Source organism: Aythya ferina (genome assembly GCF_964211825.1).
Source record: "Aythya ferina genome assembly, chromosome: 2".
Classification (NCBI taxonomy): Eukaryota; Metazoa; Chordata; class Aves; order Anseriformes; family Anatidae; genus Aythya; species Aythya ferina.
Window position 1 is genome coordinate 52,787,705 of NC_140297.1, and position 20,063 is coordinate 52,807,767.

The window sequence follows — 20,063 nt, forward strand, 5'->3', positions numbered from 1 at the left end:
AAATTGCTTTGAGATTGTCAGATAAGAATTGTAGATGAGAGGCACCCCACACCATTATTATTATTATTATTATTATTATTATTATTATTATTATTATTATTATTATTCATTATTTAGTGTGCCACTCTGGTGTATATTTGCTTAAGTTTGGACAGGGAACCTGTCTTTTTTTCCCCCCTGAAGATTCACATACTCCCTCCCGTTATTCTATTTCCCTAAAAAAAGGAACAATTTTCTTCTGATTTTGACTTTAGCTCTACTGCTGTCCAGAGTGGGCCGAGAAGAAGAAAACGGGCTTTATGTCATTACCCTGGCCATGATGTTGGCCGTAGCACTAAACATCTCGTGATTTGTGCAGCAGCGGAGCAGGCACGGTTTGAATGTTAGTTTGTTTATGGGCTCTGTTTTGTTTCTGTGGTTGAGATGGCCTTTTCCCCCCCCCTTGTTCAGGCACTGGGGAGCTCCCTCTGGGACTGTTCCTGCAGGTGGAGTGAGATAAGTGAGATCCAATTGCTCTTTACTATAGAGTTTATGTAGTTCATTCTCTTTTAGCCTCGCTCTGTAAAGTGGCCATAAAGCGTGGGCATAAATTACATTTATTCGCACTTCAGGGTCTTTACGCTGTCCTGTCAAAACGCAGTAAGTGGGACATGTAATAAATGAGAATCGGGCCCTAAATTTTAAGCACTGAGATGCCAGGGCATCGGGAACATTTGGGAGGCAAGGTTTTTCCACCTGCGTACAGCCCCGAAATGGGGCCGGGTGTCAGAGGAGAAGCCAAACCTCTGGCCATGGCTCGCTGTAGAGCTTGGCATGCCCCGTGTTTATTGGGGCAGGCTTGAGTCCCACATGCCTTGACCTGCCTTGTGCTTAAATCATTCTGATGTCTCGAATTGTTTTAAGATTTTTCCAAAGCACATCTGGGTTATGTTTAATTGTTAGGAGAAAAAAGAGAGGAGTTCGAGGGGGAGTCAGTATAAATAATTCAGGGAGAAGAATCCTCCAGTTTTACAGAAACCACAGCCCAAACTACAGAGAAGGCTCTTGGATTGAGATGATTTTTGTTGTGGTTGTAACATACCACGGCTTGAATCCTGTCCAGAGGAAAACATTTGGTTTGTACTTCAGTAAATATTGCAGGGAAGCTGCCAGCTAATTCTGAAGAGTAATGAAATAGTGCTTTTGGCAAAGTGCGTGCACTTTCCATACTTCTGATTCCAGTCTTCAGATCCAAATTCGGAGTTTTTTTAGTGTGTTTAGCTAGTCCAAGACAAAAGTTAATGCGATTTAATGAGAAACAAAACATACAGTAAATTAGGAGGGAAAATTACACATTTGTCAAATAATAAAAAAATAATTTAATAATTTAATGACCTCATTAGCCAAATGAAACGGCTGAAAAAGAGGGTAGTTTATTCTATTAATCAGGCACTTGCTGCTGAGTTCAATGCATCTGGACGCACAGGTTGTGGAAGCATCAGCTGTGAGCAGCAGGCCCGGATGCTGTACGTGCGAAGGGTAGCAGCTTTCCCAGGAGGCTGCTAAAAGCAACGCCACAAAACTTAAAAAAAAAAAAGCAAAAAACCCACATAGTTTGCTTTGTGCTTATTGTGGAACGAGCATCAAATTGTTATAGCAGAGGACATAACATACATTTGTCATCCTTTCATATCCATTAGGCAACATTTTGTTGTATAGCTGTGGTAATTGTTTTTCCGATATAGTTAGCTTTTCTTTTGTGTTGCTCGCACACAATAGGAGGGAAGACAAAATACTCAAGAGAGGATTTCAATAATGAAACTGCAGATACTGGCAAAAACAGTTGCCAACAATACTTCAGAACTCATTTTTTAAATAACTGAATATCCTCCCTTTTTTCGTAATAATTCATAGCTCATTGTGACCACGATGAGTGAATTTAAGAAAGAAAAATCACCATGGATGATTTTCTCCACATTTCTCAAGCGTAGTGGCACCCGGCCACAGGGGAGGTAACTCCTGCTGTGATGCTGGTGAGGAGTGGGCACTTTGTTTGCTGGCCGAGCTTCTTGTTGCCTTGCAGTCTCTTAGTTAGCCATGGTAATTTGTCAGGCTTGCAGAATTGCATCGTGAGGGTTGCGTTTGGTGATTTGGCCTTCCCGCAGGGATTCAGGGGAGAAGTTCCCTTTGGGATGCTGCCTGGCCTTGGCTATGGGGTTTCTGCTCTTGGCTGTGAGATGACCCCGACTTGGTAACTGAGAAAGGTGGGCAGCACTATGTGATAGATACAGCTCTTAAATTAACAGTGTCCTTCCTTCTTTACTGTACTTATTACTACATAATGTCGGTAATTCTTCCAGCATTTGCCTGTTCCCATTTGTCCCGCAGCCTCCGTGCACCTGCTGGCTTACCTCTCCCTGCTCACCTCTCCCAGCCCAGCCCATCTGTGCTCCTCTTCTTCTGCCCTGCTGCTACATGCCCTCTTTCAGCTTAATTTCTCTGCCCTGCATTCTTCTCCCCACCCATCGTGTTGCAACAGCCTCATCCAGCTCTTTGGTGACGGCACGTGATTTATGCAAGTATTGATGCAAAACAAATCAGCCTCCTTGAAAGAAGTGCAGTTAGGGAGTGCCTAGACACCATCAAGGCAGAATGTAAAACGTATGGCTCCTCCAGGAGACTGGAGACGTACTGCATTTCGTGTTTTGTTTAATAATATAGTGATGTATTAAGCTGCACGTTCAATAAGAAAAAGTGTGCACAGAAATTTTCCAAATCTTAACCCGAGAGCTTGTAACTTTAAATTGTCGTTACAGCATTTATTAATGGACTTTAATTTCCTTAGTCTGGGATTTTAACCTGAGTTGGTTCCCTGATCTGATTCACCACATGGCCCCACAAAAAAAAATTACACTGCCACAGCCAGAGAGGTGGCACAGGAGCAAGAACCAGAGGCCAGGTGGGGTAGATGCTCTGTAGGCCAGTTTGGATGCCAAGAAAAATGCACACACAGCCACAGACAGCCTCGATGGAGGAAATTTCTTTTAAATTTCTCTTCTAGATTTTTATTTTCTAGATTACCATCAGCTTTGCCCTGTGCCCTGCTGCTGAGCGAGCGGTTTTCTAGGTACCTGTTGATGCGGAGCAAGGCAGGACAGGTGTCTCAGTGTCGAGGGCTGCTCACCCACTTTCCCCAGGCACCGAAGTGCAGCTCCCTGCCTCTCCGCTTTCATCCGCTGCAATCCCCATGGTGGCAGCTGCCTGCACGACTCGGGAGCTCCCGACACAGGAGGAGACTTGTAAAATTCAATACGGCCACAGGCTCCCATAACTCCACTGCAGATTTTCTGCTCTTTTCTTGGGGATAGAAAGCGAGAAAGGGGGGAATTACATACCTGGAGTGCTGAGACCTGACCTACACCACCTCCTGGGCGCAGATGTTGCCCTCTCTCTGCAGCACGGGAGTTCTCCACTTCTGCGTTTTGATACTAATTAAATTCTAATGTCGCTCTTTAGATTGCCCTGGGCAGGCTTTGAGAATAACAAAATGGTGGGGAGGGGAAGAGGATGAGGAGGGCTGGTTGTTCGTCTCTGCTCGTGCTGCCTGGCTGGTAGCGTGCGTGCAGACATGATGGAGCAGAGCTGCCTCGTGGTTGCGTTGCAGAGTGTGTCCAGGCAAAAGACAGAAAGATTTACTTCGGATATTAATGTGCAGAATAGTGTGTAATAAATTTTTAAAAATAATAATAATCAAGGAATTGCCTACAGCTGTGTGTTCGATGAATGTCTGTATATGTATGAATCTGGTGAACCTGCAGTGTTCCTTATTCTCATGCCATTTTGAAGGATTTTTATCATCTTGGTGCCATGTGTCATTGTCATGATAAATACCTGTTACACACGGAGAAACTTGAGAGCAACAACTCTCAACAAAGTCTCTGTGTGTGAAGCCAAATGCTGTGTTCTTAACTACAGGTGAAGCCAGGCAAGTTTTATGAGGAGGGGTAATACATTTTATTAGACATCCTGATACAGTTATTAAAAACAAAACAAAAAAAACAAAACAAAACAAAACAAAAACAAAAAATAGCTTTTGAGTGTGTTCTTTTCCAGATCTTCAGTGGTCCTAGGCATTCATGGCTACAACAGCACTACTTCGTGTTGTTTATTCAAACTGGCAGCTTTGAGTAAGAACCAGGGTCCCTTGCAGAGGTAGGCGATGGCGTCAGGTGCACATCCCTGTGCAGTCTCAGGATGCAGCATAGATACAGGACAGGAATGTTTGTTGTAGTAAAGAAGGTGAGTGATCACCTAGCTTTTACTCTTAGCACTGCAGCTTCACTTATGAAACGAATTGTCATTGTTTTAGCTTGAATGAATTCACAGCGTACATGCAGGCTTGACTTTCCTTTAATTCCTTCATTTGCCCATAACTGGAATTTGCATTATCTTGGGCATGAACGGCCTATTTCAGTGTTTTAAATTAGCTGTTTTCCCAGCCTTCTGGACATGTTTAGGTACATAGATTTAAATTGGAAGTGCTTTTAACTGGCTCAGCACATAGGTGTGAACAAATCCTCAGTATTTGAGGCTATTCCAGAACTGAAATCTTCCTATGAAAGGCGATGAAAGTACTTCTAATATAAAGAGCAAGCAAGAAAGCTTAAAGCTTTTAGATTTCTTTCAGTATCTTCCATCCATAACGATGCTCAAACAGAACAAGAATGCCTGAGTCCAGTGGTTTTCTTTGTTTGTTTTTTATCCTTTCTTTACTGTTTTGCAAGTCAACTTTAATAAACGTGTAGGAAAAGCTGGGGGGGAGGAGGTGACCTGGAGTGAACACCAGCTTTTCTCTGAGGTCTCATATTGCAGAGCACTTAGATCAGGAAAGTGAGGACTAGCAGGACTCTACTCTGTTATTGGACATTGCTAGTCTAATTTCTCTGCAAATGTACTCCCCAAACAGTCCCAGCTGTCCAAGGAATGCAGTTTAACCATTGTTGTTCATAGTTCTGGATTGGAAAGAATTAAAAAATGTCATTCTGGCTGGAGATTTATGTGCTGAGATTACGACAGCTGAATACCAGGAGTTAGGTAAAGCTTGTGTCTGCTCTCTCGATTGGGTTAGACCTTCCTTCCTTTCTAAGCAGAATCAGGTAGTACTACATTTTATTCTGCGCTTAAAAACAAAACAAAAAGAAAGAAGATTGCTGTTGCAGGGAAAACATTTGCATCACAGATGATAATTTTTTTTTTTGATGGTTGCCGTTGGAGCCAGCTGACCAAAGTTCAGGGATGTGGAAGTGCAGGGGAAGACAAGGCTTAGAGAATAGACTACATATCTGGTCTCCCATTTTAGCTTCTCGGAAGGATAAAATTTCTGGAAGTATTTATTTCTCTAACTACAAGAGATTTCAGTCTGTGTTTGGGTCCAATTTTGAAGGATCCTGACAGAGACTTTATTTTACTGCCATCGTTTGTTGATGCATTAATGCACTAATGGTGTCAGACTTCGAATCCTGATGAAAAGTGATACTCAATACGGACTTGAAGTACAGACCTGGGTACCTGGATGGAATTAAAAAGATAATTTACTTCTCAGGCTGCATTGCCCTAGTGTAACTGCCTTGGAGTTCTCTAATTAGTTGCTATTGAGACTAAAGCTGCCCCCAGGTAGGAGAATTCATGTGCCTCTCAGCACCTCTTGCCTTCTCTGGATGATTGCTTAGTGTATGCCAAAAAGTTCTGGGCTTTTTTTCTAGGCCAAAAACACAAAACTTTTTGTTTCTGTCAATTGTTACAGCTCCCATGCCTCAAAATAGGTCAGGAGTCAAGCTTCATTTGATCATCAGTCTCTACGGATATGAAAGTCGTGGCATGCAAAAGGCTAATACAGATCTCCCCTCAGGATAACCGTGTGTGTTCACACACAGAACCCTTCAGGCCTAGGCTTGATGGATTAATACACAAGTTATCTCGGGGGCTTCTCCCCAGGGCAGCTGCAGTCCCATAAGGTCTGCTATAGAGACCGGGAGCAAAGGTCTTTGCGTGTGATAGAAGTCCACACAGCTTTACTGCTACCGGCTTTAGTTTCCTGCATAGCAGTGGCCTATTTTTGTGAATGCCACAGGTGTGTCCCCATCTAAATGGCCCTTTGCTCCCTCTGGAGACAGTCGCTGTGTGTCCTGCTGCACTGCCTGCTCTGTCCTTTCCTGAGTCTTCCTGTAGATTTATTTGAGGGAGATGCTGTGGTGGGTTTCTGATCCTTCAGAAAGGATGGTTCCTTGTAGGAATGGCCTATCCTGGTTTTTGTGCTGTATTTAGGCACCAAACAAAATACAGAATTGCTGTTCTAAAGAGCTTAAAGCCAGAAGTGCCAAGGAAGCAGCAGCCAGATAGTCACTATCTTGTGTGAGTCTGAAACCCAGCTCTCCTTGTTCTTAGTCTAATTTAGCTACAGAGGAATACTGAAGTAAAAAGTCCCCATTCTACACTTCCTATAGATTTTCTATTTCTTCCCATTCTGCATTAAAAAAATAATCTTTTTGTGAATAAGTCGGAACCTCCTGGGACACCTGTCCTTCCTGGGAAAAAACAAAGTACGAACTAACACCTGGGATAAGGAAAAGTGTCTACTAGTTGTTGCAGTATTTATGTTTTTTAAAATACAGTACTACAATCATGTGTCCTGGTACAGTGCAGAGAAGCCCATGCTGTTGCATGGCATGCATAAAACAAATGTTGTGTAAGAGGTACATGTAAATTAGAGTCCTATATCATTGTTAGACTTGTGGGTCCTCACTTACCTCTCACTGAATTGTATGCCGTGTGGACGAGGCAGGTTAGGGGGAACATTATGGGAAGTAAAGGAGAAGCAACGTCCTCAAGAGGAGCACACTGGAAGTCAGGAGACCTTTGCTCATTTCTCTCCTTTGCCAGGGACCTGTTAGGCAAATTGAAGCATCTCATGTTTGAGTTTTCCTCTTTGTGTGAAACAGAACCAGAACACTGCAAAGCATTGTGTACAATGCCATAGAGGTCTGCAAAGCATTGTGAAGTTTAAACACTAATATTTTATTGTAATAATAACCTAAAAATATTACCGGGGTGCAGATTGGTTTGTAAATGCTCTTTTTTCTTCCATTTGGAAAGGCTGTAAGCTTCTAGTTCATGCATTAAGACTTCAGTAAGGCACTAAAGCATGCATTCGAAATGAAGCACGTGCATTAGTCCTTTCCTGAATACACAAAGCTATTAATTAGGGCTTGTAGCAAGATTGTTTGCTTGTCTAAAGTATGAATACAATGTGCTTTTTTTTTCTTTTTTTGAGTGGGGGAACCCTCCTTTTCAAGCACATACATATTCTTTTGGTAGAAACAAATAAAGAAGGCTCCAGTTAGTCACGCACTACTGTGACCTTCCATCTCTGGGTGCCTCTTCCCTCTCTGTGCATAACACTCAAGTAGATTATGATCAGTATGGTTAGTGCAGTAAGTGAATGTAATGATGTTAATGAGCCATTTCTTTCTAATGATCAGGTTCCCCAGCCCTGCCCAGCAACATGGTATACTTTGGAAGTTCTCAGGATGATGAGGATGAAGAAGAAGAAGAGGAGGAGACAGAAGACTCAAAAACAGCTACAAACAATGCTTCATCATCATGCCAGTCAACCCCCAGGAAAGGAAAAACGCATAAACAAGTTCCAAATGGGCAAGGTAGGTCTAAATAGTGCTGTTCTCCTACACTGCCTAGTAGAAAAACTTAAGAACAGAATCCTTGTACATCCTTGTGGACCTGAGTGAAAAAGGATGTAGGCCGTAATGGGAAAATGGAGTGAGATGCAGTGTTAGCATCTTCTTTTTTAACCTGTTTTCCCTGGCGGTCTGAACTCTGTGCTGGAGCTGTAACTGCAGGGCTGGAGACACTCTCTAGCTCTTTTGAGATTGATGCTTAATCTAGAATGAATTTGTTTTATCAGAGTTAAATATAAGCATCTAAGTACTTCATAAGTGTTATCGAAACATGTGAAAAGGGCAACACTTAATTTCTCATGTGCAGTATTGATACCACAGTTGCCGTAGGTAAAGATAATGCATTTACGCTCTTGGTAACATAGAGGGGATTTATAGAAGTTTGATGAAGTCATTTATTTCTTTGCAAATCAACAAAAACACCATTCGTTACAAAATATTTCTGTCACAATGTCCTAATGTCATATCTTGATAAGTTTATCAGTGTTGTGTTGCAACATCAGCTAGTGTAAAATGGAAGAACTCAAAACCATGCTGGAAAGTTTCTGAGCGTGCCATGGTGTTCTACTGCCAAAGTCCTGCATGACTTGCTTTCAGTCTCCAGCAAAGCTATTGTATCATGACAAGTCTGTGCCCTGTCTGTCTGTCATCATTTCAGAATGGGTTCTGTGCTCCCCATTCCCTTCCCCAGTATTAGTTTACCGTGAAAATCTTTCTTTCTGGTGACTGCTTGTTCATCCTCCCTCTTAGCAACAGGACGGAGAGGAAGGTGTTTCTACAGAGCACTTTTTCAGAGGTGGTTGTGACCTGTGCCTGCTTTTTTTTTTCTTCTTTCATGCTACTCTCTGCTCTGAAGAAGAGATGAATAGATCCCAATTACATCACTGTGCCGGTCCTTATCTCTGCTTTTCAAAAGGAAATTTTCTGTAAAGAAATCCCTTGTTACATATACCAGAATTACTTTTCATGGCGATGGCTGAACCTATTTTTTATTGCACACCCCAGCTCAGAAACTCCCCTTTTTTTTGTGAACGATTTGTGGAGAAGTAGAAAGGGCTGTCATACCTAATAATATTTCAACTGTCAGCTGTAAGCAGGCACTTTAATGCTGTAAAAGCCATGGATCAAAACTTAGCACTTTGGATTGATTTCTAAGTAAACCAAACAAAGTAACAGGCACAAAGCTCTGTATATGGAAAATGAGACTGCACGTAACAGAAGTGCTGCCTTAGAGCTTTAAAAGTGATATATCATTACAAAAGGAGCTGATCATGTTCCTTGAGAATGTCCCAGATGGCAGCCACTTTGAAATTAGCTCAAAACCAGAGACACCTGAAATCTTAATTGGGGGTAAGTAAAGGCAAACTTAATGAGCCATTAATGGCTTCGTAATCTTTATCAATATACATCAGACTGAGCATAAGTGAAGCTGCTGCTTTAATAGATGTGCAAAAGACCTTTATAAAATACATAGGAGACAATGTGAGATGTTTTGACAAAGGTGATGAAATTGGAATTCCCAGAGAAGGCAGCTTCTTCTTCTTCATCGTCATTTCCTTTTTTTGTCTCCTTCTTCTTTTTATTTTTTAATTAAAATCTCCTTACCCAGGAGTATTCCCATTTTTCAGTGTCTGTTATTTTGGTTGACAGCCAATAGTATTTTTGTTTCCTCTGAATAAAGTAGGTTCTGGTTCATGTGTGTCTCTTTTAAATGAGACCACACACAAAGGCAGACCAGGGACGGGTGCACCAAATGAACTTAATCTAGCGTGAGAGTCTATTTTTAATGAATTAAAGTCTTTTGTTTTTAATGTACAATGTGTAGTCAAGTACTTTGGACCTGAAAATGCTAAGCATTTGCTATGACATACAACAACAAAGATTCGGAGCTTGATTAATGTCATTAGACAGTGTCAAATGATTGCTTTCCACTAAATGGGGGCCAGAACAACTTTCCTGGTGAAGTCATTTGTCAATATCCTCTTCTGACACCAAGGGGGGATGTTATTAGGGTTGTAAACCAAACTGTGTTATAACCTAGCCTGTTGAGCCACCTTTTGGACAGATAACTAGATGGAAAATGCCCAAGTATGAATGAGAAGCTGATGTAGCACGTGGCATAGCTTGCTGCATGAATTGGACTCAGTTGACTCAACTGACTTGTCGCCTTCCAAGCTTCGTGCCTGCGATAAGCTTATTTCAAGAATCAGATGATTACCTCTGCCTTTTCTTCCTCCTTTCTTAGTATTTCTGATACGCTGCACAAGTATCTAACTGTTAAAGAGCAAAGTGAAATGCTTAGCAAGAGAAGTGTTTATCCCCTACATCTGTGGGCATGTGCAAAAGGGATATGCAGCAATGTGCAAGGCTTTCCTTCGTGCAATGTCTGAGTGCATGCGGTGACAGCGTTGCAGTTAAATTGTTTTCTAAAACAATTGCTGCAGCTGCCACAAGGGAAAATGCTGGAGCTGTGCTCTTAAAAACTGGTTTCATGTCATTGCCAAACTTCAGCTGCTCAGGCCAGGTCTGACATATGTTAAGATTAGTTAGCAGCAGATAAAGGCTTGGGTGTCACTGGTGGTGTTTTTTGGCTTGGTTAGAAACTGATGTTAGTTCTGGAGGGATCTCCCTCATGCTGTGTGGGTTGTTCTGCACCTAACTCTTGGCTCGCTCCTCCCATATCTGTCTTTTTCAGAATGCTTAAATTTACAATGAGCATTTCTCACTAAGAGATGATGACAGTGGCTAACAACTTTCAGTTTTTGTTTACAAGAAAAGTGTTCTCTTGTAGAGTAAAATGTGTGTTTATTGCTTGCTTTTATATATCATGTGTCCCAAATAAACTCAAGTCAGAGTTCGACTCTAGTCTGACCTGTGCAAAACACCATCGATAACTTCTCTGTCAAATTCGGCAATAAAATTAGCAGAGGTTTGTGCCTGTAATAGTGCACATCTCTTGAGGAGGAGGTTTTAGAAGCTTTCTGAAATGCAGTGTGGAATTGTGGTTCTAATCAGAATTACTTTAATTGCGTTAGGATTTATAGCAGGGTTAAAATGGTGAAAGGCCAGAAACTAATCAACTGGATCACTTCATTTCCATATAGCTACTGACTTCAAAAGAATATTTTCTCAGCTAAGAAACCGTACGAACATTCAGTCAGAAGGACGTAATCCATCTCGCTGGTTCAGTATATTGAAGCGATGTTAGAACGGCGTGATGGAAAGCATGTCAAGGATGCATGTCCCTTTAAAGCACATAGTTCCCTTTTAACTTCAAACCTCTTAAGTAAGGTTGTGGTGAATTTCAACATTAACATATGGAAAACTAGGGATGATGTGGCGCGTGTTGCCTCAGCTAGTGCAGAAGTTCAGATGCCTGGGTTGCAACTGCAGCCCGAGTGTGGGTGTAGGAACCCCCCTTCGTTCCCAGAATTTACGTCCAGGATGCCCAGTCACAGGATGCCTGTGTGCTGCTCAGATGGGTACGCTTATTTCCCAGCCTGTGCTTTGTACCCATCTCAAATAACCACCAGTCCACCCGAGACTAGGACGGGGCTGTGAATGCAAGGAATTTGGTGGGGGAAGCCAGGCAGAAGCGTTGGCCTACGCAACGCGTTTTTGCTTCAGTGTGGCTGCCAGGTGTGGGGAGGAACTCCTCAACCACAGCCTGGACGACAGGGCGCCTTGCCGACGTGGAGGAGGAGATGGGGAGACGTTGATTTTTTAGAAAGTTGACCTTCTGCAAGGGGAGGAGGGTGTCAGGCCTCAGCTACAGCGGGCTGACGCGCAGGGCAAGCAGGCCCTTGGCTGTGACTTACACCTCCCTGCCGCCTGGAAGAAATTCCACGTGAAGGTAAGAGGGGAGGCTTTAGGCCTCTGTAAGACTAATTCTTTGAATTCCTTGCAACTAAATAAACCCTACTTTGATTTCGTTCTGTGGCACAACAGAAGGTTTCCTCTGCAGGCTCCTGAAGGAAAATGTATGCAGGTGCCAAGTGTTTTGTTAGGCAGGCTGCGAGCTGGAGCTGGAGGATGCAGTCAGGGAGCTGCCGGGTTGTCTGTCCTGTCGAAAGAGGGAAAGGGGACGGCGTTGCTCCACTTAAAAGGAGCCTTCAGGCCTTGTGGACTGGAAAAGGGCCTCGAGGAGGAGCAGCGTCCTCAGATAGAGCTGAGTAGACAGCTCTGAGGGCAGCAGTTCCTACAGTAATGGTCGGCCAATTTCCTCAAGTCAGGCAGTTGCAGGATTAGCTATTTCTGACACCAGCAGAGAGGTTCAGAGGTGGAGAGAAGTGTACCTCTGTGCCAGCTTACCTGGCAATGCCGTATTTGTCCTCAGATGCCCGAGACAGACAATTAAATCCTAGCTTATGTTTAGGAAAACAGAGTTAGCTGTCATTATTTGTAAACAGACTTCTTTGTGATTTCCTTAGCAAGAGCAAATGAGATTTCAGTGTGGAAAAGCCGGCTGGGGCAAAAACAGGTCCTGGTCCCCACTGTGTTTTGTTAACATGGTCAGATAAAAAACAGTCTGCGTGCCTTTTGTCTGAAATGGGGCGGGGGGGGAGTTTTATAGACGCCTTTTTTCTGATGGCTCCAATTTCAAAACAGATCTGCCAGTAGCGTGTAGTAAGCAGGCATCACTAGAAATCCTATACTTTGCTTTAGTGCTGTCTTCCTCGCTTGCCAAAAATGCTGAAGAATGTTTCAGTTCTCAGTTTGCAATGGATAATTTAGGGGAGTGATTTCCTTACACGTGTAATAACAAAAATGGTACTGGAAGAGATTGTAGATACTTTTTTTTTTTTTCTTCTTATTTCAGGATGTAGTTCAGTGCACTGCTTGTACATCTTGGGCTTAAGTGGTGTATCTTTTACATACATTACCATTTGAGTGTTCTGTAAGAAAATCCAATGTATAGTTGAAATTCCTCATTCAGTTGCCTTTAAAAAATATATTAAATATTTGTAGTTTGGTACATAAGACAGACTCATCTTTTGTGCATCTTTTTCAGTAAAATTAATCCTGAAGAGGTAAACACTCAGAAGAAATATGTTTTCTGCATCCAGCTAAAATGCAGAATGAGAAAATTTCAGGCACAGTGCTACAATAGTTAATGGGTAGGCAATTATTTTGATGATTTACAGCCTTTTGTTGAAATACCATGGAACCAGTAATTGTTGCAATAAACATTTTGCACATTTAATTTTTCTGCAAAAATATGTAACATGAAAATTACCCGTTTTGCAGTAATTTGCATATTTAAATATGCAAATCAGACACAACACATTTGGGGATCTGTGGCTTTTCAGTAGCTAGATGTATGACCTGTGGAGAAGAATAGGGGAGCTGGAAGTTGCTCAAAAAAAATTGAATTGTTATCCTGGTGAGAGACTCGTGGTAACAGATAGACACTTCTTGTATGGACTTGCTGCTTAGCGAGTGACCCTTTCGACGTTGTTTTTGTCATCACGGTTAGGTGAGAGTAATGAATTTGTGCTAAGATGAGACACTTGGTATTGGATTTTTGCAAATGGTGTGGTGCCTCATACCAATAACGCTCCTTGCGATGGCCCGATGTGTGTGAAGGGTTTTGCGTTGTGCTATTGATAGTGGCAAAAAGAAATGCCATGTTAGCAGCCAGTTCTCCTGTTTGTCTTCGGTTCGGATACAGCTGGGGAAATTCTGTTTCGGAGTTGTCCACGTCCAAATTGTGCAGAGCTGGGTTAGGGCTTGAGAAGTGCAGAAACAGCTGTGCTGAGTGTTTTCACACCGCGTAACACCAGCAGTGTCGTGGTGTCCTTTTCTTCTCCTGAAATACACCTTTGCCACTGACCTCCCAAGTATGTAGGTAGTGTTTGGGGCTCAGGAAGAGAGCTCCTATCTCTGGAATGGTTTATAGAAGTCTGAGCATACCCAACACTTAAGGAAAACAATTGGCAGCATTAAAATATTCTGTTTTATGGAAGTAGAACATTGTTTTAGTTCCTGCGGGAGGAGAAAAGAATTATTGCCTGGGTCCTTTAAGGCAGTTTGAGAGCCACATAAATGTTTTCACAGTGACTTAAAACTGAATTAAAGCCAGAGCAAGAATGTTTTTGTACAGTAACGGATACTTAATGCCAGAAAGTTGATTAATATTACATCTCTTCCCAAACATGATCTATGTAACAACATGAGGTTTGCATTGGAATAGCTGGCTCGGGTTCACAAAATTGGCAAGGCTCCCTCTTCTCCTTCTGAAAACAAAACTTTTCCTTTTCACTCTTATCTTCCCTCTTTGTTTTGAATAGTTTTATGAATGTGCAATCACTTGCTTTACGCAGCACAAGCTCTGCTACATGCAGCATGTGTGTACATGTATGGTCAGTGCCTTTATCTTCCAGAACATACAGCAGAAACGTTCATACGTGAACACTCCGCTGTTCCTTATGCTTGAGATAACAGGGGAGTCTACAGAGAGCATTACTGGTAAGCTGGAGGAGGGCTCGTGAGAGAAAGCTTTGCACGTAGTCTCAGCTGTTGACTGAATGCAGTCCTGTAATTCTGCCGTTAAATAGTGAAAACCTGATTATTGTACAAAAATATAAGTTGGCTTCTGAATGGATGGCTGGATATACCCTATAAAATAATTGCATGCATATATATTTCCAGAAATACTTCAGAAAATTGCTGCAGAAAATTGCATTTACTTAATAAATGTTTATAGCTTAGTGAAGTGTCAAGTCCCTTAGTAAATGCTGTGTTAATCTGTAGTAATCAAGCACATCTATGACTTTACTCGATCAAACTTTTCGTAGTCGTTATTATAGGTGTACCTAGTTACAGGCATGATTTGCACAGTTTGCATTGGTTCGTGTAGGGATTCTTTACCATGGTTTGAAATGAGATACCCCCAAATCCCTGGATGGGATCCTGTGTGAATATTGGTGCCCAGGCTCCAGGTCCCCTTCTGCAAAGGGAGCTGCGCTGCGTCCGTGGGGGATGATGCTTGCCATAAGGTTTTGTTCTGCTGCCATAAATTATATCAGTGGTTTAAAAAACCTCAGTGCTTGCAAGTTTTGAATGTAGTGGTTCAATTGCTTTGTGTTTGATCATCACTGCTAACCAAAAGACCCACAAATATTTCACTATGGGACTCTTATTGTTTCAGCCTAATAATAATAATTGCTTTGGAGGAAGCAGCATTTCAGAATGAGCATTCAGATAGGTACGGATAAGATGATATCCACGTACTCTATTTGAAGTTTCTGAACAATAATAATTTGCTTATACTTTTAATCATGTATTTGTAGCACTCTTGCCTTTAACTAAAATCTGTTCTGGAAGTACAGAACTGGTTAAGATTGTGTAAAATAATCATAATTCAAGACTTTAAGAGATTGAACAATATGAGTTCTGTGGCTCTTTTTTTTTTTTTTTTTTTTTTTCTTTCTTCCCTCCCCCTTTCTTTTATTTTTTATTTTTTAATGAAATAATCATTTCAAGGATGAAACCTTTATTGACTATTCTTTCACAAGGAAAAAAAGTGTCACTGGATGTTGTACATGTCAGAGTTATCTTTTAGGATGGGACATTGTAGCTGTGGCATGTTTATACCTGAGCTTAGTAAAGTATAAGGTACACATTTTCTGCTTTTCTAATTGAAAAATATTGAAGGGCTGACAGACATGAGGGGAAATGCAATTTGCTGCATAAGAAGATACAAAAGAATCAGTAATCATTTTCTAGTTAAACAAGATTTGGTCTCAGCGATATTTCATGCATGATTGGTATTGTGGTTGTTTGTTTTCCTTTGAGAAGTGGATTTTTCTTTCTTATTATCAGTTACTTTTCAACAATTAAATTTCTTTGGGGGCTTTTTGGTCTTCCTTCCCTGGCGATTTCATCGTTTCACTGAACTGTCTTGCTAGCTGTTTGGGCCAAAGTTCGATCCTGTATTACACTCTGTAAGTCTAAATAACTTAATTCCACATTTTTGCTCGGATGGGAGCAAAATCATGGTCTATGGGATTTTTTTTTTTTCTTAAACGCTTGGCTTGTGATAATATTTTGTAATTAACTGGGTGAACACTTAGATACTTGTTGATACAGTATGGTTGCGAATTTGGCAGAACTCGTTGCAGAAAGGTTTTTACACCTGTCTGGATATAATAATATTATAAGTGTTTGAAGCAAGAAATACTAATTTTTTTATAGAAACCGATACCACCTATAACTAGAGACAGCATGGCTAGGACCGTTTTGCATCTACGTCTTGCCCTTTTTGTTGTGTTCTCAGGGTTTAAGCTTTTTAAGCTTTTCCTGTGAGAGCGAACATTTTTTTTTTTTTCCTCTCATTTCTCTCTTCCCCCTTTCAAGAATCTTACAAATTAAGACAAAAGATAATTACTCAGAGGGTAAAACTGGCAGGGTTCCCACGACACTTAAAATTAATGAGCTGTTGCATATAAAATATACCTTGTCTCATGTTCGCTGCTATTTTTTTTTTTTTTTTTTTTGGTGAACCATAAAAGTGCACAGTTTGGCTTTTTGGCTGTGTTTTCTGTTTTAGTAATTTTCAGTTATAAAGTGGCAACTGAATGCAGAAAAGTAATCTCTCTGATTTAGCGTTTCCGTCCGAGCAGCTCCGTATATACATTTTGCTCCCTCGGAAGAAAAATATCGCTTGCAGTGATGAAATACGTATTAACAAAGCTGCCATCATTTGTTTGTGCTACATCTTATTAAAAATAAATAGTCGCACTTTTGTGCAGTCGTCCTGCCTTCCATCTGATGTGAGAACTCCTTACAAAGCAGGATAAATGTATTGTCGTGAACTCCCCGAGAGGGGTTGGCAATTATTATCAGTTCCATCACTGGAAATGAGACGCGGAGGTTATGAGACTTCCACTGAAATCACAGAGAAATCCTCGGCTGTCTGGGGCAGCGCCAGTTGCTCCCGAGCTCGGCAGAGCCGAAGCCACAGGGGAATTTGCGGTGACTTCGCTGCAGACGGGATTTCTCTCCTTCCTCCTCAATTTATGCAACGGGAAGAGAGGGAAGGAGGAGGAGGTGGAATAATGTACAGTTGCAAATTTTCTTTTACATCCTCTGCTTTAATGCTTACAACCAACCCAACGTGATAAGTGACCTGAATAACAATTTTGTTGGTAGCTTGCTGGAATTTCCATTTTTGGAGGCACGGTGGGAAGATTGGGAGGTAGGTGAAGCAGCTTTGATACACCTTAGCAGCTCAGAAGCAGCTTAGATGCACCTCCTCGGGCCAGCAGGATTGCTGGTTTCTTATTATTACTACTATTACTGCTACTACTCCTCTACTACTACTACAGGACATCTGTAGAGACAGCTAAGCTTTGCAATTTAGATAAAAAGGAATGTGTCATAGGCATATCGTGTTTATGGATTGAATACGGCTTTCATTTCCCAAGGAAACAATGACTTAATTCATTCAGTTAATATTCCCAAACAGACAGTGTGTGTCATGTGCAATACATACAATTCTCAGATCTTTGTGCCGTTGAGTATTTAGGAATTTTCTTACTTACATCCTTCCCGAAGCCAGGTCAAAAGAGAGGGCTGAAAAACAAGAGTAGATGAGTAGAGAAGGCAGGGGAGCACTTGGCCGTTGTGGATGTCAGATCACAAACCTCACAGACCTCTGTCAAGTGCCTCACTGATGAACAGGAAGCACTTACATATATTTACTCCATATTTCGATTAACAAACAGACAAAAGGACAAAATTGTCTTTTTGAAAAAAATACAGATAAAAACCTCAACTTTCTGTGTTCCCTGACAATAAAAAGCAAAGTATATTCTTAAATTCAGCAGAGGGAAAGGAATGAACCTTATTGAGATAGACTTGTATGCATTTTTACATCGTATTTATTGCCCCAGAAATGTGGTTTCTATTCTGTGCTTTCTTATCCCTTAACTTCAGCAGAAAGCTAGGACACTCAGCTTGGGCCCCCCACATTACTTTATCTGACATGTTCCAAACAGTTTTTATTATTTTCCTTCATTTGCAGAAGTACCTTTTTCTATTTGCAGCTTGTCTGCTATAAGCAAGCTGCTGTCAGTTTGGTTCAGCAGTTTGGATATTGATGAAAACAAAACATGCTTTTTCATGGAACATTTCCTTTCTTTATGTTAAAGTAAAAATAAATCCTTTTTCTGTTTATGTTATGTTCAGCACTTCCTCAGTGCCGCAGCAAAAAGTTAATTAAAACTGTCATAAATAAAAATCAAATGGAAACGTCTATATTTAGGTCAATCTAAATAGCAATGTACCTTGTATGTTTAATTTGGATATTGAAGATAATGTTTTAGTAATCGAAGGAAATAGCTCACTTTAGTAAACCTGTTAATTTAGATAAATATGCAAAATAGCGCTTCTATTTCTATATTGATTTTGCTTTAGCTAGAACAAGATGCTCACTAAATATTGAACACTGACAGCAAAGAAAGTTGGGTTGTTTTGAATGAAGAATGTAGGCTCGTATGTACTTCTTTTTTCCTTTCTTTAATACTCTCTCTGGTTTTCCCTCTTCTCAGTTTTCAATGGGTCCAGCAAATCATCGAAGGAGAAAGAACCTGCTCAGAAACACAAAAGCAAAGAGGCCACACCAGGGAAGGAGAAGAACAGTGAACATAAGGCTGAGAGCCGAAAAGACCAGGCTGCTGCTAATCACCATCCTACTACAAACACTGGCTCCTCTACGAAAGGGCTCACCGCTAACAACCACCACACTCTTCATAGATCGGCTCAGGACTTAAGGAAACAGGTAACGAATTATGCTCTACTGCGGACACATGGGAAATGCAGACTTTTAAGGTGCTAGCTCCATTTTCCACTGCATGGCACAGAGGGAACATGGCAGCCCTTAAAAAGTGTGCTCAGGAGACAGCAGGGAGTTAATTTTCAGTGAAAGAGAGAGAGAGAGAAAGAAGGAAAAAAGAAAAGTGTTACATGCATAGTAGGTCATTACAATAAAGCACGCTTTACAATCCACTCGATATTATCCAGTGTGTAGCTATGAAAGGGTGAAGTTAACATCTTTATTTATTAAACCTTTCTGAGTGGCACCCTTGTTGGCCTCTGCTGACAGCACCAAGGCTGGCATCACATGGCAAAAATGAATTCCTTCGGCGTACAGCTGGTCCACTTGGGTTATCTTGGAGGCTGGCCTTGTAGAGAAGCTGTTGTTACACTCAGGTGTCTTGTATTGCGTGTGGGCATTACAAACCTCAGAGTCTGGGACGAATGCATAAAGAAAGTATTCCAGGATATTATCTCCTTCGCAGTGGACATACCAGGGAGGGAGAAATGCAAGGTTTTCATGTTTCAATGTTTTCATGTTAGCAAAAAGTCCAGCAAGAAGTTTGCGTCAGCCTGACTTTGATCTGAGCGGTGTAAGTTTAGTAGAATGACCTTTTAGTGCTTGTGACTTGCATTTGGGCAGGATGTGTCTCCATCTTTTTTTGATGGTTGGATCAAAGAGCTTCTAAAATAGAAACTGGCAAATTAGTTTTTTTGTGTTTTTTTTTTTTTTTTTTTTTTTTTTTTTGAAAAAAATACAGATAAGGGGCAGTACAGTAAGCTTGCTGCACTTACAGCTATTTTTTTTTCTTTTTCTTTCCAGTGGTTAATTCTCAGCAGGCCACTTACAGCCAGTTTTTTATTTGCTGGCATCTAAAGGTTTTTTCTTCCAAATAGGCTAGGGTGGATTTCAGTGGAGCTGGAATTGCCATCTTCTAGGGCTGTCAAGGCCTTAAATGGCACCTCTCAATCGTAGGCTTGGAAATTAAAAACAGCAAAAAGAAAAACAGCGGTGCTCTTGCCAAGGAAATCTTCCATGCCCCGTGCTTCAGTGGTGTTCAGCTTCTCCTGAAATACCTCCATTGGATTTGTATTACCTTTTAAATCAAATCTGAGATTCTGAAGGTTATGTACAGTATATCTCCCTGTACCTCTGCATTCTTTATTCCCCCCATGGCATTTTTTGCTTACTGAGTCATGAGCCTGAATGCCTGCCTTCGTTTGCATTCTTTCTTTTGGCTTTTTCTTGTGACTGCCAATATCATGTGGTCCTTGCTGTGACATGCTCTGCCATGAGCTCTTCACATTGAACAAGTTTCCCAAAATGTAAGGATACAATTTATACTTTTATTTTAACTCACTGGAACACTTGTGTGAAATGTTTTAAAGTTGTATTATCAAAGTATGAATAGTTACAATTCTCGTAAAAGTCAACAGCTGTCACTTGTGAAGGTAGTTCTAAGAAGGGAAAAGACAGCTGTAGAAAAATTCTGTCCATGGTCCAAGTGGGTTTTG

General features: G+C 41.2%; 1 protein-coding gene across 1 annotated transcript in view; it reads left to right on the forward strand.

Annotated features, from left to right (window-relative positions):
• The window catches only part of JARID2 (jumonji and AT-rich interaction domain containing 2), a 184,511-nt gene that overhangs the window by 150,841 nt on the left and 13,607 nt on the right, over window positions 1-20,063 (forward strand). The window contains exons 5-7 of the mRNA XM_084510902.1: window positions 7,518-7,694; window positions 18,284-18,565; window positions 19,092-19,141. Coding sequence (XP_084367028.1) covers window positions 7,518-7,694; window positions 18,284-18,565; window positions 19,092-19,141 — 509 coding nt within the window. The remainder of the gene's footprint in view (window positions 1-7,517; window positions 7,695-18,283; window positions 18,566-19,091; window positions 19,142-20,063) is intronic.